This window comes from Tympanuchus pallidicinctus, unplaced genomic scaffold (assembly GCF_026119805.1).
Source record: "Tympanuchus pallidicinctus isolate F22 unplaced genomic scaffold, pur_lepc_1.0 scaffold46, whole genome shotgun sequence".
NCBI classification, from domain to species: domain Eukaryota; kingdom Metazoa; phylum Chordata; class Aves; order Galliformes; family Phasianidae; genus Tympanuchus; species Tympanuchus pallidicinctus.
Window position 1 is genome coordinate 513392 of NW_026294765.1, and position 21625 is coordinate 535016.

Sequence of the window (21625 nt, forward strand, 5' to 3'; positions counted from 1 at the left end):
GGATCCTTTGCCATAGGTCCCAGTGAGGTCAGCAGGAACACAAACTCCAGGCTTAGATTTGGAGTCCGACTCTGATGTGCTGTGTTTGCAAAGTGGCAACAATGCTGTAGTCCCAAAGCTACAGCCCATATCTTTACCTCTACAGTTACCGAAAATAATCCTACTGTGCCCCAAATTTCACTCTCACAGTTCCACAACCCCGTGTGAACAAGCAGCAAAGAGTCCCTGCTCTGCTGCACAGTTTGGTGCTGCCGATGGCACAGCTCAGGGATGGGATGGGATCTGGTGATGGAGCAGGAGAGCCATCATCAGGAACAGCATTGGGGACAGCACCCCGGGGTGGCACACGCCTCCGTGTCCTCAGCGCCCAGCTCAGATCTTCTGCACGTAATTCCCGGGGAAAAGCCCTTCCCTGCCGTGCAGCCGTCCCTTCCACCAACCCGAGATATCTGCAAGGGGGGGAAAAATCGATGGGGTGAAATGTGGGAGAGGAAAAAAAAATCCATCGGGTGAAATATGGGGCTGGCACAGGGAGCCAAGATCTAGCAAGTACCTTCCAGGAGGATGTCAATGACATCTCCCACGTTGAAGCTGAGCTCATCCACGTCCTGTCCGACGTACTGATAAAGTGCCCGGCAGCGCGGCACGGCTGCTTTGGGCAGCGGCTTGGGGCGACTGGCTGGGGGGGGCCGCTGACCCACACTGCGTCTCCGCTGCATGCTGTGCGATGGGGACACAAGGTGTGAGCATGGCACACCCCCAACACTGATCTGCTGCCACCTACCAGTTTGCCCAGTTTGTCCCTGGGATGGGAGCATGGGGTGGTGGGGATGCAGCGTTGGCACTGGGGGTGGCATCCCATGTCTCCAACCCCGTCCTGCTCCTGTCTCCCAGTGCAGTCACGTTGTCCCCATAGCTATGGTATGGGATTGTGGGGACATGGTGTGAGCAGTGTGAGGGATGTGCCACGTTCTCAACTCCATTCTGCTCCCACCTCCCCCTCCTTTTTCTTAGTTTGTCCCCACGGCAATAGGATGAGAGCATGGGATGGTGAGGAAGCAGCATGAACACTGAGGGGAGCATCTTTTGTCCCCATCCCACTCCCACTCTGCTCAGTTTGTCCTCCGTGGCAGTGGGATGGGAGGATGGGGACGCAGCATGAGCAACAAAGGTGGCATCCCTTATCCCCAACCCATCCTGCTCTCACCTTCCAGTGCAGCCAATTGTCCCCATGGGATTGGAGGATGTGACGGTGGCAGCACCAGGCACGAGCACCAAGGACTGCATCCCATGTCCCAAACCCCATCATGCTCCCACCTCCCGCTTTGCTCAGTTTGTCTCCATGGCAATGGGATGGGAAGATGGGGTGGTGGGCACTGAACCTACCCAGCCACCCCCTGGTCAGGGACATTGAGGAACTCCATGTTCTGCTCAGATGGGGGTCGTGCCTTTGACCGGCGGCTTGCGTTCTGGGGGGGCAATGCGTTGGCTGGGGGTGCCCGTGCCTGCTTCTGGGCTGTCGTGTAGTTGTCCCGCTTGGCCTGACCATCCCCACGTGGGAACTGAGGAGCACCATTCCTATAGTTACCTGGAACCCCCCAGAGATGCTGTATTATGAGGGGGCATCCATAATGGGGGAGCCCCCTTTATGAGGACAGCTGGATGAGGATAGGAGCCCACAGGCACTGCTCACCTTGGGGTGCTGGGGGGGCACTGCGGGATGGTGGTGGCCGCCTGCCGCCACCTTTGCTCTGCATCACCTCCTTCCTGGTGGGCTCTGTGTGGGGGGACACAAGACCCCATTAGGTATCCTCCTCCATGGGGACCCACATCCCTCCTGTGCAAAACAGACCCCACAGTGCACACAGTGGCTCATCCCAATGTCCCCAAGCCCTGCCATTCCCTATGGCCCTGGTCTTCTTGTCCCCCCCAAATGCCCCAGGACCACCACTCACTGGAGTTCCGGGGCAGCCCATCCGCGATGCTGACCGTCAGCGTTTTGCCTCCAGCTTTGAGGACAGCCACATCACTCTGTCCTCTGGTGAAGGTGACAGTGCGTGTGCCACCACCGCCCCAACCCTCCTTCTTCACCCGAAACTGTAGTCTGGGAGGAGGAGAGGGGCCATGAGGGCCATGAAGCCATGGCCTCATAGTGCTCTGTCCTCTCTCCCCATCCCTGTCCTTACGTGTCCTGGAAGTTGAGGCGCAGCTTGCTGCGGGTCAGCTCCTCGTAGCGCTTGCACAGCAGGCTGACCAGCTCCGTCTTGAAGATGGACTCCAAGAAATTGTCGGCGTCTTTCTCGTGAAGGATGAAGAAATCATCCTGCCGGGTGCTGGGGGCAGCCCCAGGGGTGTCACAGCAGGTACAGGCACCCCATCAGGACAGGGGTGGGGGGAGCCTCCCAAGGGGGAGGATTGAATGGAGATTCTTGTGTCGCTGCGGCTTTGCTAGCAGTGGGGTCGGGTTGGGGGTACCAAAGGATGGGGATGGTTTGGGGGAACACACCTCAACGAGACACTGCTCACTGCCTGGATCTCCACCTTCTTCTTGAGCACCTCCTTGATCTGCCCCTTCTCAGGGCCTTTCTTCACCTTCTCCCTCCCGATCAGGTAGAAATACTTGGGGGTGAGGATGAAATCCCGCTTGATGGGCTGGAAAAGGTGGGCTCAGAGGGTGAGAGATGGTTGCTGAGGAGCAGAATGTCCCTCCCAAGGGATTTAGTTTCCCTGAATTGCATTTTTTCTCATTGGATTGCCTTTGATTTTATTGCATTTGGGTTAGGGTTAGGACTTGGCTGAGGTTAGGATTACAGTTAGGGTTAGGGTTGCATTGTATTGGATTTCATTTCATTTCATTGCATTGCATTCTATTGCAGTGGCCTTAGGGTTAGGATTAGGTTTAGGGTTAGTATTAGGTTTAGGGTTGCACCACACTGCATTGCATTTCCACCACCAAACACAGCTTGGCCTGTCCCCTGCTCCCCTCACCTTGAACCTGCGGTCGTATTTCGTGATGGAGTCGGCAAAGTCGATTCGTTCCCTCTTGGCCAGGAACTGCCTCAGCTCCGGCCGCTCCTCCATGCCCAGGTAATCGCCCACAAAATTCCGGTTGATGCTGTTCCTCCGCCGCTCTTTGAAGTTGTAGAGGATGTTGGAGGCTGTGTGGGACCCAAAGCAATATTGGTTGGGCATCACCAGGCTATGAAATGCAGCAGTTGTCCCCAAAACTTCGTGCTGTGTGAGGGAAGGGTTCAGCTACTCTGTTTTCTCTCAGTTTTTCGCTGTATGCTTAGGAGGGTTGGGAATTGCCTATGCTGGTGGATGGTGGTTGGCTTTTCCCATTCCTCTGCAAACATCAGCTCATCTCTTTAGCAGGCAGCAGAATGCATCCAGACAGCGAGGGGCTGCCCACAGCTTCCTTAGGGCTGGAAACTGCAGCAAGAAACCCCCTCCCTCCTGTAGGTGTAGGAAAAGAATCTGGGTATCTCCATGTATCTCTCCTAGGGACGTGGTTAATGGGCATGTTGGCAATGCGTTTTTGGCTGGACATGGTGATCTTTTCCAATCTTAATGATTCTATGAGTGAACAGGCGGTGATGGGTTGATGGTTGGACTGATGACCATGGAGTTCTTTTCCAGCCTTAATGATTCTGTGATTCTATAAATGACCCTCATCACCGTGCGATGCTACATCTGTAATTAGGAGCAGGGCTGTCCCTGGCCAAGGGCACCCTTTGAAGGACACTGGTCATCACAGCCTTACCTTCCTCCCGCATCTGCTCGTACTTCCGGATGGCGATGTGCCGACGCCAGGCCTTCTGGATCACCCGTGCGAAGCCGTCAAATTTCCTCTCCCTCATCTCCTCCAGGAGGAAGAGCTGTGGGATGGGGGCAGGTGGATGCTGAGCCTTGGGCAGGGTCCAACCCCCGTGTTGCTAGACCCTGTGCTGAGCTGCCCACCGTGCCCCCATCACTCACCGACTCGGGGTTCTTGACGAACACCTTGCTCCGACCCATCTGGTACTGGTCCGGGTCCATGTTGACGGAGCGAAGCAAGTGCTGCACGCCTTGCTTCTCATCCCCACGCCACGCTGGCCACGTCTCAGGGGTGAGGATGGCGTAGCTGTCAGCAGAGGGGCCATGAGTGCTGGCCGAGCCATGGGTCCCTTCCGTGCAGCCCCCCGTCCCCTCACCGTTGCAGGAATTTGTGGAAAATTCGGCGGTAGGCAAAACCTGCCCGGCGCACACGGATGTTCTCCTTCAGTCCCAGGTACTCCACTTGGTGCTTCACCCTGCGGGGTGCACACGATGGCACAGCTCTATCCATTCCCATAGCTCTGTGCCCATGCATGCCATGGGATGGAGCCCTACAGGGATGCTCACTCAAAGAGATACGTGTCCCCACACTCCCCTGGCACAGCAGGACCAGAATCTTTTGGAGGACAGCCACCACCTCAGCACTATCTGCAGTCCCCATACCCTGCTCTGTTACCTGCTTTCCTCCCAGTCCCGTGGTTTCTTGGTCTCATTGGGTTTGATGCAGCGGATGTAGTGTGGCGTGCACTTCATTAACGTGTTCACCAGGTCGTTAGCCTGCTTCTGTTGCAAAGATTGACCTCTGAAGCGTTAAAGGTGGCGGTGGGAGCCCAGCAGCCCCCAGCTGCCTTCCTGCAGACCCCAGGACCCACCTTGATTTTGGAGCCTGCAGTGGTTGGGCGGCCCTTTTTGTCAGCATCGAGCTTTTCTGGGAAAAGCATCCGGATGAAAGCACTGAAAAGCAAAGGAGAGCCCGCAGATGAGAGCTGCTGGGTGGGTGGCGCCATGCCCTGTGTGCCCTCTGCCAAGCCCTGCTTGCCCCACAGGTTGATGCTGAGCACCAGTTCCAGTAGGGATAGAACCAACAAAGCGTTATGGATGGGTTTTGAGGATGCTGCCCATCTCTTGTTGGGGGTGGCCCAGGGAATCACTGCACTGCCCAGACTCACTATTCGCTGCTCTGCATCAGCTCGATCAGATCAGTGAAGAGCACGTCCCGGTTGCGCTCACAGAAACCATTCACATCATAGGAGACCTGGGGGCAGGAGGGAGCTCAGAATGTGGGATGCTGGGGCTGAGGATATTGGGTACCAAGTGCAGGGTGCAGGATGCGGGGTGCGGGCTGCAGGGTGCCGCACCTTGCCTGCATAGTGGTGGATGACGAAGCCTGAATTCCAGCTGTTGAAGTGCTCGTGGGTCCCCACGGCCGCCTGCAGCTTCTGCAGCAGGGTCTGGTCTGCACCCTCGCCGGTGGCGTGCATAGTGGCACAGACGTCATCCAGGACACTCATGATCCCAGGGGGGTTCTGGAAGAGGGAGAGCAAAGCTAAGGCTGACCAAAGGCTGTAGGCAGGGCTCAGTCATGCACCTGGCTGCACACGGGGGTCCCGTGCTGCTCAAAGCAGCTTTGCACTGAACTATAATTTGGATGCAAGACATGGAGCTGCTGTTCCCTGGGGGTGCACCCAGCAGGGCTGGTCCTTGCCCCCCACTCACCAGTTTGTTCTCTATCAGGTCGCACACCACTTTGTTGTTGAAGTACTGGATCTGGGTCCACTTGATGCCCTCCTGCACGTACTCCTCCTGAGGGAGCAACAGGAGAGCTGGAGGGGCTCCATTTCTGTACCCGTGGGACATGTGCAGGGTGGGGGAATTGGGATTTCAGCCTCCCCATACCTGCTCTGCCTTCAGGGTGAGCTCTATGAAGATCTGCTGCAGCTTCTCATTCACAAAGTTAATGCAGAACTGCTCAAAACCATTTTTCTACAAAACAACAGAAAAAGAAGGGGTTGAGCTATTTTCTTCTATATCAAGGTGACCCCAAACAGAGGTACTACTTCAGGTCCCCTTCTCTGGAGCAGGGCAGTCCTCAGCTGGGCTCCCACAGCAAAGCAGGGCTCACCTGGAATATTTCAAAGCCATAGATGTCCAGCACTCCAATGCTGTACTCCTCATAGGGTTTCTGCATGGCCCTATTGATGGACTGCAGGAAAAGGACAGCAGGATCCACTTCAAATGAACGGCAAACACCCCCATCCCATGGCCGTGCTCCTCCACAAGGAGGCACCCACCTCCACAAGGAAGTCAAAGACACGAGCGTAGAGCCCCTTGGCCAGGGCATCCCGTGTGTAGGCTGCCTGCTCCACGTTGAGGGTGACGGTGATGGACTCGGAGCGGCCGCCCCACTTGCTGTCCATCTTGCGGCTGGTGATCTTGTCGTTGAGGCGGTCACGGTCGATGCCCAGCAGGTAGGCAGGGAAGGCCAGAGCTGGGCAGAGGGGTTCAGGGCTTCCTGCAACCCCCTCCTACATGATGTTTCTCCCATCCCACCAAACACAGTGGGGGCCAACAATGGGGCAGCTCTGCTTGATGTGGGACAAGAACTGGGCCCAGTGCTCCAGCTGTGGCCTCCCCAGGACAGAGAAAAGGTGAGAATAATCTCAATTTCCCTGCTGGCCACATTCTTCCCAGTGCAACCAGGGTCCCTTCTTGGCCACCACAGCACACGGGTGGCTGATGGTCAACCTGCAGTCAACCACTGGTCAACCACCGGTCAACCGTTTGTCAACTGTTGGTCAACTGTTGTTCAGTCATTGGTCAACAGTTATCAACTGTTGGTCAACAAGGACATCTAGGTCCATCTCTTCAGAGCACCCTTCCAACAGTTCAGCCCCTAACCTGCACTGATGCATCAGATTTGGGGAAGCTACTGCTGCTACCTCTCTACTGGGTCAGTAGCGCTATGGAGAGATTGTGATTTGTTGCCAAGGGTCTCTGTGGTACCTAAGCTTGCTCCCTGGAACAAGGAGGAGTTCAGCTACTCACAGTCAACATTCTCCACCCGGGCATAGTTGCCCTCCTCCCGAAAGCTGATATTCCCCAGATGTAGGATCCCAGCAACAATCTGCAGCACCAACTGCTGGTCCTCACCCCGGATGCCAATGACCTGCATGGCGTTCTGGGGACACACAGGGCGTCGTCAGTCCCAGCTTGGACTTTGACAGCTTTGGGAACCCTCCTGGGGGCACTCACCATGGTCTCAAGGAAATCACTGCGATCATCCGTGCCCTCCACCTGGTACGTGTCTGACTGGTTCAAGTAGTAGTAATAATCGGGGCTCATGATGCCCAGGTTCTGGCGCTGCTCTTGGGATGCCCCTTCAATGAGCTGTGGGAAATCAGGGGGGGATGCAGTCACTGGCCCTATGGCCCTGCACCCAGCTCGCCCCACTGCCCCATACCTGGTAGTAGACGTGGAAGTTCCTCTCATGCTCATTCTGGCTCACCACCCGTGACTTCTCCAGCAGGAAGTTGGAGATCTTCCCCCCGTCTGGCTCTCCGCCCCGGCTGAACTGGATCTCAAAGTACTTCCCCTGTGTGGGCATAGAGCTGTCAGTGCATCCGTGTGGACAAATCCTGTCTGTGACACCGCATGGTGCCAGCAGGCAGCACGCTCTGTGCCAGCCCTGGTGACTTACAAAGCGGCTGGAGTTGTTGTTGCGGACGGTTTTGGCATTGCCAAAGGCTTCCAGCAGTGGGTTGGACTGCAAGATGATGTCCTTCACGTGCTGGTGGCCAGAGCAGGGCATAAGGGTGAGCAGGACCACGTGCCTGCACTCACTGCAGCTGCCCCAAGGGGCTGGGGATGGAGCTGGGACCCAGACACTTGGAGCTGCTCTGTGCAGGGACTGGGGAGCAGAGATGTCGGGAGGCGAAGAGATGGGTACACGGTGGGAATCAGACTTACCTGCACTTTTTCACCACCCCCGGACACTTTGGAGATGTAGCCCATGATGTATTTGGCTGCCACTGTTTTCCCAGCACCGCTTTCTCCACTGTGCAAATGTCAAAAACAGAGGAGAGGTGAAATGGGGGCCATAGGGTGATCTCGTGGGATGCTGGAGGCTCTGGGACAGGGACAGAGCTGCATAAGGAGCTGCAGCAGGAGGTGCTGGATTTTGGAGGGAGGGCTGAAGGGGAAGTTTGAGCCTTGCCCCATTTCCTCACCCCTTCCTTGCAACACTCAGCCGGAAAAGTGCATTGCACAAAGCTCAGTCCTCAGCTGGGAGCACAGCCCCCAAGACTGCACTGGGCTGCAGCCACCCCTCATCCTGTGTTTGCCTGGGGCACCCCAAGTGCTGGGGAAGGGTATTGGGGCACCTGGTCATCCCCTACCTGATGATGACACATTGGTTCTCCCCATCGATCAGCATGTTTCGGTACATGTTGTCCGTCAGGGCATAGATGTGGGGGGGATTTTCATACTGAGCCTAAAACAGGGGTGTAAGGATGGTGATGCTGGGATCTCCTTAGCTCTGCCCACGTGTGCTGAAGGCAGCAGCACAGTGCCAGGTGCTTGCTTCAGTACCCTGCACTTGTGGAAGAGCATAGAGCAGAACCAAGCACCGAGGTACGGTTTTAAGTCACTTTGGTGTGCGCTATGAGCTGAATTTCCTTTGTGTACTCACATTTCTTACAAACTCACCGTTTGGGAGCACTGACCCCTGCAATACCCAAAGCTCATGGGAAAATCCCAAGTGCTTGCATGCAAATGCAAGCAAATTAATGCTAATGAACCCCTGTGAGCCCCTTGCCAGTCCTGCAGCCTCACCGCCCCCTGGTACAGCTCGATCTCCCGGTCGGTGAAATATGGCATCTGCTTGAAGGGGTTGACAGAGATGAGCACTGGTCCAATGTAGGTCTGGGCAGCAGGTCAAGGTCCGTGCATCCTCTCCCATGTCCCATGTCCCATTTCCCATGCCCTGTGTCCCATGTCCCATGTTCCCCCTCCTGCCCACAGCATCAGCAATGGGTGCCAGGGGGTCTCAGCCCTCTTCCAAACACAGCACTAGGATTTTCACAAGGGGTTCAGCTTAGGACCTGATGCTCATTCAGCCTTTTGGTCTGCATGCAGCATCTCCAAAGTGTATGGGTTGGGGGTGTGCCTAGAGGTGATGCAGTGGTGGGTGGGGATGAGGTGCATCAATCCCCTTGGGTTGATGCTGGGGATGTAGTTGGTGTGGGGCTGATGTCCTTTTTTCAGGGGAGAACTTCAGGGTTGTTTTTTTTTTTGGGAAATGCAGAAGCGTGGGGCATTGAGTCACAGCTGGAGGGGGACGAAAAAAGGAAGAAAGAGGCTGCGTGGGGTATTTTTTCCTCCTCCTCCAAAAAAAGCCAACCCCAAACCCAACCCCCAAACACATTTAAAGCCCTGGGGCTGCTGACAGAGTGGGCAGCAAGCTGCGTCACGTCCAGCCAGGGCTGAGCATCGCCTTGTAAGGCCAGAGCTGAGACTGGGGGAAACCACAGCTGCAGAGAGCGCTCAACACCTCAGCTCCTACCACGTCCCATTCTGCAGCCACAGAGCCTCTCCTCTGCCCCTGGAGCTGGAGATTGAGTCCATGCGGCCATGCAGCTGGGTGCTGAGCTGGCTGTGAACCCAAGCAGATGCTGGGTTGGGTTCTCAACTGGAGGCAGTTCCCCATCCTCAAGGAGCCTGAGAGCCTCCAGACCTCGTGCTTATTGCTCAGCAGTGTCACCTCTGTGACAGTCTGTAACCACAAATGCACGTGGGTTGGGGGACGACACGTAAGGGACAGCGGCTTTGCATTCTGCATGGGCTCAGTGGTGTCCCATCCACATGCACCCTCCCACCCCATCCAGCGTTTGCTTGGGTCTGTGGTTGGTGCAGAACGCCTGGTGGGCATCCATGAAGTTTGGGCAACAGCAGGAGGGGATAATGTCAGTGATGATGGAATCATGGAATAGCTTAGGTTGGAATGGACCTGAAATCCCACCAGATCAGGCCCAAGGCTCCACACAGCCTGGCTGTGCGCACCTCCAGGGATGGGGCACTCACAGCTCTCTGGGCACCCTGGACCAGTGCCAAGGATGATGCCAGAACCTGTGAACATAAAACAGTGGGATCACGCTGCTGATGATAGTGAGGGGTCCTTCCCCTGGGTAGCAGTGGTGCACATGTGCTGTACCAGCTGTAAAGGGCCACCACCACCACCTGCATCCCAGCCCCATGCATAGGTTGACAAGCTGTGGGTGTTGGTGAAGTCTTGGAGCACAGTTCCATTTCTCCCCATCCCCACCCTCGGAAGGATACGAAGATGTAATCATCCATAAAGCGCTTCTTGAGGTTCTCCACGATGGCTTCCTCGGAGATCTTGGCCAGCAGCACCATGTCATCCACACCACTCTGCTTGACGTTGTGGCTCTGCCAGTGGAAGCGCTCCTTGCTGCCCTGCAGGGAAAGGCACAGAGTTTTGCAGCAGGATCCAGCCCCAAAACTGCTGGTACCCAAATGGGCCAAATGGCAGCAGCATCAACCAGGGAATCCCAATAACCTGCTTTCCTGCTGCCCCGAATTGCCCCTACATTGTCCTTGTGGGTAGCAGAAAGGAAAACTGTGAGCTGCAATTTAACCCAACGTAGAGCTACACACAGCCTGGGGTGGGATCACGCTGTGCACAAAGAAACCCCTCAAAGGGTCCTCATCCCAGGACAGGACCAGAGCTGGTCCATGGCCACCAGCCCCAGTTCCGCTTTCACCCTAATGCTCCCAGAGCTGATTTCACTTCTCCCCCATCAGCCCCAGCCTCTTACTCTTTCCATTTCCCTTTTTTTCCTCTTCCCCTTTTGTTTCATTGTCCTGCCCATTCTCAAGCTCTCAGATCAGGGGACCCCGCTGCCTTTGCTGCTCACAGCTCCACCCTTGGGGCTGGCACAACCCAGCAGCACTAGAAGGGAGCACAGAGGGAACCTCGCGGAACTTGGTGGCACCAGCCTGCTCCAACCCCCTCCATTCCTGGGGGCTGCTGAGATCTGCAGCCCTAGGCACAGTGCGTCTGTTTCATGCAAAATCTCAGTACCCAGCAACTCTGTGAGTGATTGAAGGGCTTTTGGCTCCCATGTCCCAGTGCCTTCAGTTGGGATGCATGGACATGGATGGGATCAGGGCTGCTCACACCGCTTCTCTTTCTTCTCTAGTTCATTGCTCACTGTTTTTGTTTTTTGTTTTTGGCCTTTTTTGGCTCCTCCTCCTCCCCTCCACGCTAACAAGCCCATGAAAAAACACAGGGGGCACAGTCCAAGCGTTGTCTCCCACAATTCTGCTGGTGACCCCAACCTGAGCCCATGGGGACACTGATTCCTTCCCTACCCACAGCCCCCATCACCCAGGTCTCCTCGTGCAGGCACCCTGCTCACACACCACCATTTCCGGCACAGAATTAAGGCAAAAACAGGCATTTCCTGGTCTGCGGTTCGGAGCTTTTGTGCTCACACCCGGAGCTTCTCCTTCCTTGGGCATAGATCAGGGGCTTTCCTGGCTCAGCCTGGTGCCAGATGCAGCACAGGTGCAGGAAAAACACCAGAGCACTTTGAATGAAGGGTTTGTCAGCAGGGTCATGGGTGGTTCCACCTCATTTCTGGCTTTCCTCTGTGCATCCCACGAGGTGAAGGGTTTTGTGATGCTGCAGTTTGCTCCGCTGGGGGAGCAGCCTTGCGAGAGGGGGAGGTGGTTGGACTCCAAAGCACTGTTGGGCACTGCTGGATCTCACTGCTCGGTGAGCCCCAGGGATGGCTGAGGGGCTTGGGCGGAGTCCCCATGGGAAGCAAAGCATTGTGCAGGGCAGCAGCTGAATTGCTCTGAGGTTTGGGCCAATCCCTCCAACACCACTGGCCAAAGCAAGGGGTGAGAGCAGGGGTGTGACAACCACCTGCCTGTATGTGCTGGGACCAGACATCTCTCTGAGCCACTCCATCCTCGAGCGAAGCAGAAGCATTTTAAGCATCACCTGGACCAGGCATCCCGTATCCTTTGCAGCCACTCTGTGCACAGCCCCATGCATGGTAGGTGTAGAGGCCACTAGGACTCTCCTCGCAGCAGCATGGGGACTGTCCCTGTGTGAGCATGGGTGCACCCAGTGACCCTGGGAGCACTGAGCATGGGGAGTGGCCCTGCAGCAGTTATCACAAACTGTTGCTTGTTTTTCTTCAAAACTCAGGTATGAACCAGCAGAAATAACCCTGTGAGCTCCGGATGCAGAGCAGCCCAATACTGGCACCTTGAGATAGGCAAGGGCAGATGCAGCCAACACCTCTGAAACCACAGGAAGCATCAAAGAAGAGCAGCACGAGGCGCTGCATCACCACCAGCAGCCTGCTCCAAGGCACCAACATCTAGGGATGGGGCATTACCCCAATGTTTTGGGGCTAAAACTGGACAGGGAGAGGGGATACAGCCCCACAGCACCTTGTGGAGACACAAAATGTCACCAGGTGCAGAGGGGACAGTGTCTCTCATGGGGACAGCATGGCAGTGGCCTTGCAGAGGTGACAGTTCCGAAGCAGTATTGCTGCAGGCAGGATGCTGTGCTGCACCTCAGCCACTGTCCCTCAGTTCCTGGCTGGTGGGAAGTGATGCTCTGGGACAGTGTCATGCAGAGATGTGCAGGGAGCAGAGCTGTGGGCTGGAGGATGTTGCTGCAGCCCTGCTGTGCAGCTGCATCTGAGCATCATCTTCGTTCTGAGAGCCTCCATCGTCATCTTCATCCTCCAGATCAACTTCCAACTGTGGCCACTGCCCTTGCAGCAGCCCCAGGGTGTGAGTTAAGGCCCAGAGCACCCATTATGTCCCCCCACTCGAGCACAGGGACATCCAGCAACCCTCACCCCACCCATGTGCTCTGCCTCTGCACTGAGCCCTGAAACCAGAAGTGCTGGTGGGAAGCTGGGCTGGGAGGAACACAGGGGTTCCCCTGCAGGCATTGTGCTGAACTGAGTTCACCTGCTGCCCTCCATCCTGCTTGAGTCAGTGTTCCCAGCATCAGCTCAGTACCAGTCCTGCACCAATCCTTCTCCAATCCTGCACCAATCCTGCACTGAGAACTCATCACCAGCTGCTCCCCTGCACTCAGCCCCAGCTCTGCTCCTTCTCCTCAAGCCTGGATGTCTCTGTCCCCTCTCCACCAGGGACACAGTGGCACCGTCAAGCAGCAGTGAAGGACCCAGGTGGGTGCAAAGAGGGACAGTGCTGGGACAGCAGTGTGGCAGTAGGAAGAGCGAAGCGACATCCCAACAACATCTGGGGGAGAGGGGAGGGCAGGCAGCTCAGCAAGGACCCCTCTGGCACTCACCATGGTGTCCCTGTGTCTTGTCCCTGGAAACGGAGCATCCGTGGCTGTTGTCACCGAGGGCCAAAGTCCATCACTCTGGGCTTCTCTTTCGTGTTTCTGTTGCAAGTATAGACTGCAACTCAGTTTTTTCCTCCTCCCACTTCCTCATTTAGGGCCCTTTTTCTGGGTGGGGGAGAGGAGGAGGGCGTCTCCCTGCTGCTGGAGGGCCTTGGGGTGGCCCTGCCCAGTGTGTCCCCAGTGCCACTGCCAGTGGGTTCTGAGGTCATCCTATGGGATGTGGGTGGTGCTGATGGATGCTGCCTGGATCCAGGATGCTCAGAGCCTCTGCAGAAACTTTTCTCCCACTGTGGGGTACAGTGTGATGTGTTTGTGTTGGGGGATGCTCTGCTTCAAGCTGGATTTAGCAGTGAGATGCTTTGGGTTGGTTGTTGCTTCTTTTTTTTAGGTCTTTTGGATCAATGGACCACAAAAGAGGAGCATTTTGCCCGAAGCCGTTTTAGAGCCCTCCCTGGCTGCAGTGCGTGGGGGATGAGAGCAGGGCTGCCTCCCATCCCACATCCCCTGCATTGCACTGCTTCATGCCTCAGGAGGCAGGAATGGGAAACGCCATTAAAATTGTCACTGTGGGAAGGGTAAATGCTGGGGCTGAAATCTGCTCAGCTGGGCACCAACACAGCATCTCTGCTCCATTACCCACTCTTATTCCATTTCTTGCACTGTTGGTTCCTGAAAAAAAACTCTAACATCCCAAACTAGCCTTAGCGATCTCCTCATACCTTGGGATCTGCCAAGGAGAAGTTGGTTCCTTCATATCATGCAGCAGCTCTGGGCAAACCCCCAAACCTGACGTGGTCCCTTGGGATGTGGGGAACCCCTTAGAACCTCTTTTTGTGCACAAATCCCTCTTCCAGCATCAGCAAAGCAGCATCACAGCTGGGGGGGAGAGGGGGGCGCCCAGGACTGAGGCTTTCCAGTGGAGAAATAACACTGGGACCAGAAGCTGCACCTGGGATCGTAGCTACTCCTTTATTATAAATCATGCCGTTACGTCGCTCCTCCTCAGAGTTAGTATTTTAAACACTTTTTTTTCATTATATATATCTATATAAAAAGGTGAAAACACCCCCTCCCAAAACGTCAGAATGGAGCTTTGCACTGGGAAGGAAGACAAACCCACACCTGCTCGCCAGCCAAAGGGAATTGCTGAGCACCAGAGAAGCTGCAATCAGCTCCGAGCAGGGAAAAATACAGACAGGAGAGGAACACATCAGGGCTGGAGGGGTCTCCTCTGGGAAAAGGGGCTGACCCTGCACCCTGCACCCTGAGGATGACCTCCATGGAGAACAGAGCATGGCCTGGGACAAGGTTTCTCCTCTTTGTGATGCCAGAAAGGCCCCAAAATAATACTAGTAACAAGAAGCACATGCTTGGTACATTGCAAATTCGGATCTTCTCCTGCAGGCTGCTGTGGCCTGTGGAGACGGGTGGGTTTGGCCAGGAGGAGGGGATCTGGAAGGACATTAACCTGCTCTCTTCTCGTGGCTGGAGGTCTCCTGGGGGTGGCATTGGGATTGGCACCCTGAGGGGCACGCAGTGAGATGCCAGCGGAGGCAGAGCACCATTGGAGGCAAAGCACCTTTGGAGGCAAAGCACACTTAGAGGGAAAGCACCTTCAGAGGCCACGGCATTCTCTGGGGAGGAACCAGCCAGGGCCGGGCACAGATTTATCCCACTTCATGGCTTGGCCATGGGGACACTGTGGCCATGAGTTCTCCTCCTGTATCCTCCCTGGCTTTCTTCTTGCAGCCCAGCATATCCTCAACGCCCCATAAGGGATCGTGCAATCCCGAGCATGCCTCAGCCCTGACAGCTTGTGCTTTGAGGTGCCTCCAGAATAAAGAAATAGTCATAATAGTGACAAGGGCTTTTAGGAAAAATAGAGGGAAGCCCCGGTCGAAGTAGGCTGTTAAGAGAGTTGGAAGAACTCCCTCTCCCAGTTAAACTGGTGTCACTGCTCCGCTCACTGTTCTCCATCACCCTCTGCAGGTCCCAAGGTGATGGGGTGCAAATGACGAAGCCAACAGCCCTGCTCCCACCCCGCACCCCAAGGCAGCTCATCTCCATCCAGCACCCAGAAGCACATCACCCGTGGCACCTGAAAACTCGTCCCCGTGTCCCCAGCCCTCGGGATGTGGGAACTTCGGTACCTGCAGGACCTGGGTCCGCTACAAAATAAATAACAGTCTCAGAATTTCAAGTAATGTCCCTGCTGCCGCGCTCTGCCCAGCTTCTCCCTCTCCCACCACGTTGACCTGCTCCTCTCGCGCTTGGCCGTGGTCTCTGCAGCAGCCAGCAGTGGTTTAACTGGGATCCTGCCGTTGGGATGCTCGGGGACGAAAGGTGCGTGTCTTTGGGGGACAGGTGGGGTGACGCCGGCTCCCTCTGGAAGCACGATCAGTGTCTGTGTTGGACCCAGGGGAAGGTTCCCGGGGCGAGAGGAAGGGCCTGGCTCGGTGGCCCTCTGGCACACCTCTTGCCTTCCAGTTTTCCCGTGGGGTCACCGTGTTCCTAGTGCCCCTGGCATGTTTTACAGCACATCTGTCGGAAGTAGGTCCGGCTGCAGAACTTGAACTTCAGGACAAGCGGGCAGTAGGCCACCTTGTTCACATCCTTGCATTCTGGATGGGTCACAAAACAGAGTGGAGTTACAGATGAGCCCAGGACGAGGAGCCCCGTGCGGTGGCTTTTACCATTCCCCCTCAAGCTCCTGCAGTCCAGCTCCCATGGGCTGTTTGCTATGGAGCAGCAGGATGTGTTGGTGCTCAGAAAGATACCTCTCTGTTACTTCACCAATCATGGTCATGGCGACCAGTTTGGCCTTGGCCTACAAGGTACAGTGTTGAGTGTGCCCCACAGCCTCACCCCACTGCACCCAGAGCTGTGCCTTTGTACCCTGTGGCTTTGAAGCTGGTGGGGCTCAGAGCTTTCCCCCAGTCCCACTCCCTTACCTTCAGGGTTGTCTGTGGGTCCTGACTCGCACTTGGTCTCACACTGCTGCATGCCGGGGGGCTGCAGGGTCTCCAGGCAGTCGCTGGAGGGCTGCCCGGTGTGAGCCAGGCATTGGACGGATCGTCGCTGCTGGCCAAGGCCACAATGTGCAGAGCACTGCCGGGGAAGAACACAACACTGTGATGTGGGGGAAGAGGGCCCAGCAGCTCCCAGGAGGTGCAAGGGGTGCTTGAAGCAATTGTTCCTTCTCTTGGCAGCAGTGGCACAGCTGAGAGCTCCAGTCCTGCTTCCCAGAATCTTGATCCAAGGCTCCAGGGTTCTCTGCAAGAGTCTGTCCATGCAGCCTTGACCCACTACACCTTCCTAGCCCTCCTGTGCTCCCAAGTCAAAAGGGATGCCAGCATTGCCATGCTGGAGGGAACAATGGTAGCCTCACTTGCAGCCATTCCAGCACACCATTGTGTCCCAGGGATGAGCTGTGTCCCACACAGGGACAGCTGAGCTTACAGTGACCGCCAGGTGTCCTTGTGGTTGCACACACACTGAACTGTGCCTAGACACCTGCAGTGCTGCTGCCATGTTCCAGCTATGGTCATACTGTCACAAGGTGTCCCTTTACCCTATAGCTTGGCTGGGAGGGTGCTGGTACATTTGGGGCTCAGTCTTCGACAGTGGGTTTGTGCCTGCTCCATGTGCACACAGAACAAGGGATGTCTGTGCCCCAGGGTCACTGAGCTCTCTCTGATGATATTGTGTAGTCCCCAGGACGTGAATGAGGGGTGGGCAGCACCCAGTCCCACTGCCATGGCAGGACACCCATCCTTGTTGGGTAGCAGTGAGGTTTGAAGCCATAGATCTAAGGGATTATGGGCCGGTGGGGGGTTCAGAAGTTTGCCAAATGTGCCATGTGGAGGTGGCACTTGGCCCCTTTATTATTATTACTTTAAATTTTTATTTTTTTAAATTTTGTTTTAACCCATCTTCACCTTTTGTGCTGCAGAGCAGCTGGAATGCTCAATCTCTACCTGGCTGGAGGGGAGAGAGCACTGCCAACCTGGCAGGGGACACTCAGAAATTCATGGCACATTCTGCAAATGCCTCAGGGCATCCCTCCAGCCAGCAGGGCTGGGAGATGTGGGGACAACTCTATGTCACACTGACATGTTGATAGCCATGCCACCAAGGGCACGGGTAAAAGGCTCACGTGGGATTTGTGGGGATAAGGGGGGAGCATCCATACCTCTCCCCACTCGCCGGTCACCCAGCGTGGGGGTGGGCAGCGTCGCAGGTTGCACCTCATGCTGGTGGGGGGTTTGGAGCCCTCGGGGCACTGGGAGGCGGGCAGTGTTGCACTGTGGTCGCCGCTCTTGCAGAGCACGATGCGGTGGCGGAAACCTGGCCCACAGCTTGGGGTGCACTGCAGGGAGGAGACATGAGTGCAATCAAGACGTGCAACAAGGAGCAGAGAGAGTGGTAGCGTTGCCCACCAATGCTCCTGTCTGCTAAACTGCAAAAGGACAACTCCCCATGTTACTCTCTCCACGGGCAGCATCACCAGTGGTGATGGGTGGTGATGCACTGGAACAGGTTGCCCAAGGAGGCTGTGGATGCCCCATCCCTGGAGGCATTCAAGGCCAGGCTGGATGTGGCTCTGGGCAGCCTGGGCTGCTGGTTGGCGATCCTGCACACAGCAGGGGGTTGGAACTGGATGAGCATTGTGCTCCTTTTCAACCCAGGCCATTCTATGATTCTATGATTCTACCCCAGTGACTTACACCATCCTACATCCTTGGGCAGCTGAGAGCAGTGGATGAGCACTTACCTCAGACCAGTCCAGAGCGACCCATTCTGGAGGGCACGTCTGGTTATTGCAAGGCTCCAGCATCTTTGGCCGTGGTTGGGTGCAGGAGGCATCATCCAAAGTCTTCTCTTCAGTGGCGGAGATCTTACGCTTGCAAAAGACACTGCGTGTACGGACGCCCTCATTGCAACTTCGGCTGCATTCAGACCAGTTCCCGATCACCCAGCTGGGGATAGAGAGAAAAGCAAAGATGGAAAGGATGTGAAGCAGACATCTCCCCAGGCAGCGTCATCCTTAGGGACTGCAGCAGAGGACTGTGACTTGGGAGGGGCAGAGGGGAGGATTTCACCTTCTTCCATCCATGCTCCCTCCACCTGTGGTACTCACGCAGGGGCACACGGCTCGGTGTTGCACGGCCTCTGCCGCTCCAGCATTTTGGTTTCAGGGCTACAGAAATGGTTGGAGACTGTTGAGCTGTCGGAGAGTTTCCTGCACACGACAGATTGGATCTGGCTGCCTGCCGAGAGAAGGAGGCAATGGGGTGAGACCAAGGCTGAGGACTGAGCTGAGCCAGGCTGCAGGCGCTGCCACTTGCTGCACCTTATCAACCTGGAACACGTTTCTCTATTCCTAATCAAGGCCTCCTTTCTCTCCAGCATCTCCAAGAGAGCTGTGCGGACAGCATCCAGCAGAGCTTGTGGAAGAGGTTGTAACTAAATAATCTTTATGGTTCATTTCAAGCTAAGCCATTCCACTCTTCTACGATATTGCCCTTGAAAAAAATCCTAAAGTTTGTCTTTTGACACCTTTCAGGAGGAACTAGTGGGCACAGTTGGCAGAGGAGATGGAAATATCAGCTTCAATTGGTGTCTAGCAAACAAGAGCAGGTCAGGGGCCTTAGCTTTAAGCAGGAAACATTATTAGGCTTTGCTTTTCAAGGGCTCTCCATTCTCACTCTCATCCAGGCTCTCCATAGCCACACGACCTTCAGAGGTCCCTTCCAACTCAAATGATTCTACAATAAGACCTGATGCAAACCCTTGTGTCAGCCCTCATGGGAAGCAGCCCAAGGGATCCAGGGGAAAGCTTCCCTCTGCTGACACCAGGTCAAACCTCACCTCCTGCACACAGCACTGAGCACTTGGTCCACGGGGTGTAGTGCCATGAGTACTGGTTGGACGCATCTCTGCTGATGGGAGCATTGAACTTGTACCGGATCCCCTGCAGCTCTGTCCTCACGAGGACCTGTGGAGAACACATCAGTGCCACAGAATCCAGCATGGCTGTGGTTGTTCTGATGGTGCCCCCAAGCCCCAGTGTCTTGTCTGGAATTCAGGGCGGCTGAAATCTCTTCCCTTCTCTCTTTCAGCCCCTTCCATCATGGACAGAGCAGCCACCAGAGGTGACATTGGAAGAGGCATGAAGTTGACATAATCAGAGAACAAGATCCTGTGCACTCTCAAAATGAGTATTTCCATATCTTGGCAGATATTTCCATATCTTGGCAGGCATTGTTATGTGGGAGGATAAATATACTCAGCCTCATTTTCCACAGTGGGAACAGGTGGGATCATAGAATCATTAAGGTTAGAAAACACCTCTAAGGGATGGAGACCTGAGAATTTAGTGCAATTTACCTTTGATCCCTGCACCCCTTTTACACCAAGCAGCAAGGACAAGGTCTGGTTATCTCTAATTCCAATGTAGACACCACAAAGTCCCTTTAGACAAGGTCTGGTGGGGGCACAAAGGAATGTGCTGTTACCAACCATGACAAAGAGGGTGACATTGGTGGGCCCCAGGGCCTCCAGGGACTCAGGCTCGTCTGGGGATCTCCTGTAGTGGAAGGTGGTGCCCGCAATGTCGAAGCGTCGTGGCGGGTCGATGGAGAGCTTCCCATTGATGTAGTAATCACCAGCATCACCTCTCAATGCTGCCAGGACAGGGGAGCCAGAGTCAGCAGGAAGGCAAAGCACATGCCCACATCAACAGAGGAGAGGAGAGGAGAGGAGAGGAGAGGAGAGGAGAGGAGAGGAGAGGAGAGGAGAGGAGAGGAGAGGAGAGGAGAGGAGAGGAGAGGAGAGGAGAGGAGAGGAGAGGAGAGGAGAGGAGAGGAGAGGAGAGGAGAGGAGAGGAGAGGAGAGGAGAGGAGAGGAGAGGAGAGGAGAGGAGAGGAGAGGAGAGGAGAGGAGAGGAGAGGAGAGGAGGGGAGAGGAGAGGAGAGGAGGGGAGAGGAGGGGAGAGGAGGGGAGAGGAGGGGAGAGGAGGGGAGAGGAGGGGAGAGGAGGGGAGAGGAGAATTAAACTTGGAAAAGACCACTAAGATTACCCAGTCCAACAACCAACCACCACCAAGCCCACAAACCATTTTCCTCAATGCCACATCTCCATGGTTCTTGAACATCTCCAGGGATGGTGACCCCACCACTCTACTGAGCACCTTGTTTCAATGTCTGCCCACTCTTTCAGAGAAGAAATTGTTCCTAACATCCAACCTGAAACTCTCCTGGTGCAACTTAAGGCCATCACCTCTTGTCCTACATGTACCCATATCCACATGCATCCAACATCTCATCTGCCTGGCTCAGAGCATTGTTATGTGGGAGGATAAATATACTCAGCCTCATTTTCCACAGTGGGAACAGGTGGGATCATAGAATCATTAAGGTTAGAAAACACCTCTAAGATCGTCTGGTCCAGCCATCAAATGATGCTGCAGGGAGCTGGACCAGCTGCTCGGGGCAGTGATGGGACACATGGCAGTGGAATAAGTTGTGGCCAAGAAGGCAGGCTCAAATCCAGCTGTGCACACCGGATCAGGGCTGCTGGAGAAGGCAAGTAGCCCGGCTGCGATTGCTTATGAGAGGCACTAGAGGGAGACCGGCACTCGCCCACATTCCCATGCTATGCCTTCGACACATCTGCGTCCACATCTGCCTCACCCCTGCCCTCACCGCTGGCACTGTCATGAGGGACAGAGAGGAAGTTCTGTAGTACTGAGGATAAAGGATGCTCCCTCTCTTCCCACCTGGGGTGCATGGACAGTCCTTGGTGGCAGCAGCAGAGAGATATGAGCTTGGGCTGTGCCTCCAGTGCACAGAAATCCAGCTTGAATGAACACGAGGTGTCCTCAATTTACCTGGAGCATCTCTGAGCCAAGAGAACTGTCCTGGGGGGCACAGCCAGGGGACCCCACTGCCACCTTCCCTTGACCCAGCTTCAGGAGAGCTGCTGGGGGGAACTCAAGTACCTTGCCCACCCTTCTTTGATCGGCACACATCACACAAAGGACAGAAAAGGAAGACAAGGGGAAAGAAAAAAGCCCACTGCAAAAAAAGCGAGCTGGAGCCTGGCTGGAAAATGAAGCCCGAGGAAAATATGAGAAGGTCTATTTTTAATCCCCAGACCAACATGCTAGCACCAGGGGGAACGCCAAGGAGCCCCAGGCAGTGCCAAGTGGGGTGCAGGGTTTGCTCAGTGTTATGCTGCTGTGTGGTGAGCACAGGATGGAGGCAGAGCTGCAGAGAGCTGTGGCTGAGTCAGGACAAGAATCCCTGCTAGCAAACCCCACTGCTCTCCTATGCCCATGCACCAAGCCAGGACCTCTGCTGATGACAAGGCTAAGGGCTGGCC

At 55.5% G+C, this 21625-nt stretch overlaps 2 protein-coding genes across 3 annotated transcripts in view; both read right to left on the minus strand.

Annotated features, from left to right (window-relative positions):
- Positions 1-57: 57 nt before the first annotated feature.
- On the minus strand, positions 58-13330 carry MYO1F (myosin IF). 2 transcript variants are annotated; one of them, XM_052702695.1, is made up of 28 exons: positions 13184-13330; positions 10150-10287; positions 8647-8736; positions 8211-8305; positions 7783-7870; positions 7514-7603; positions 7277-7408; positions 7069-7203; positions 6862-6994; positions 6108-6304; positions 5939-6019; positions 5713-5799; positions 5533-5619; positions 5175-5342; positions 4986-5071; positions 4689-4770; positions 4493-4599; positions 4194-4292; positions 3979-4123; positions 3764-3878; positions 2989-3158; positions 2507-2652; positions 2187-2333; positions 1956-2104; positions 1694-1777; positions 1387-1588; positions 554-720; positions 58-449 (listed from the first exon to the last, which is right to left on the minus strand). In XM_052702695.1, the coding sequence occupies exons 1-28, from the start codon at positions 13184-13186 to the stop codon at positions 373-375; spliced, it is 3300 nt and encodes a 1099-aa protein (XP_052558655.1). In that variant the 5' UTR covers positions 13187-13330; the 3' UTR covers positions 58-372. The 2 variants fall into 2 exon arrangements, with proteins under 2 accessions (XP_052558655.1, XP_052558656.1); XM_052702696.1 differs by lacking the exons at positions 58-449; positions 554-720; positions 1387-1588 and having other exon boundaries at positions 1754-1837; positions 13184-13329.
- Positions 13331-14195: 865 nt separating this feature from the next.
- Positions 14196-21625, minus strand: part of ADAMTS10 (ADAM metallopeptidase with thrombospondin type 1 motif 10) — a 47953-nt gene continuing 40523 nt past the window's right edge. The window contains exons 19-25 of the mRNA XM_052702694.1: positions 19763-19926; positions 19112-19238; positions 18381-18510; positions 18015-18219; positions 17433-17609; positions 16192-16348; positions 14196-15861 (exon numbers count right to left, since the gene is read on the minus strand). Of these exons, the coding sequence (XP_052558654.1) occupies positions 15752-15861; positions 16192-16348; positions 17433-17609; positions 18015-18219; positions 18381-18510; positions 19112-19238; positions 19763-19926 (1070 nt within the window). The 3' untranslated portion in view covers positions 14196-15751. The remainder of the gene's footprint in view (positions 15862-16191; positions 16349-17432; positions 17610-18014; positions 18220-18380; positions 18511-19111; positions 19239-19762; positions 19927-21625) is intronic.

Coding starts and splice junctions, on each gene's coding strand:
- MYO1F (XM_052702695.1), bottom strand. Junction 5,072..5,174: donor TCCACCACTATGCAGGCAAG/GTGCGGCACCCT, acceptor TCCTGCCCCCAG/GTCTCCTATGATGTGAATGG. Junction 4,771..4,985: donor CTGATGCAGAGCAGCGAATA/GTGAGTCTGGGC, acceptor TTTGCTTTTCAG/TGCTTTCATCCGGATGCTTT.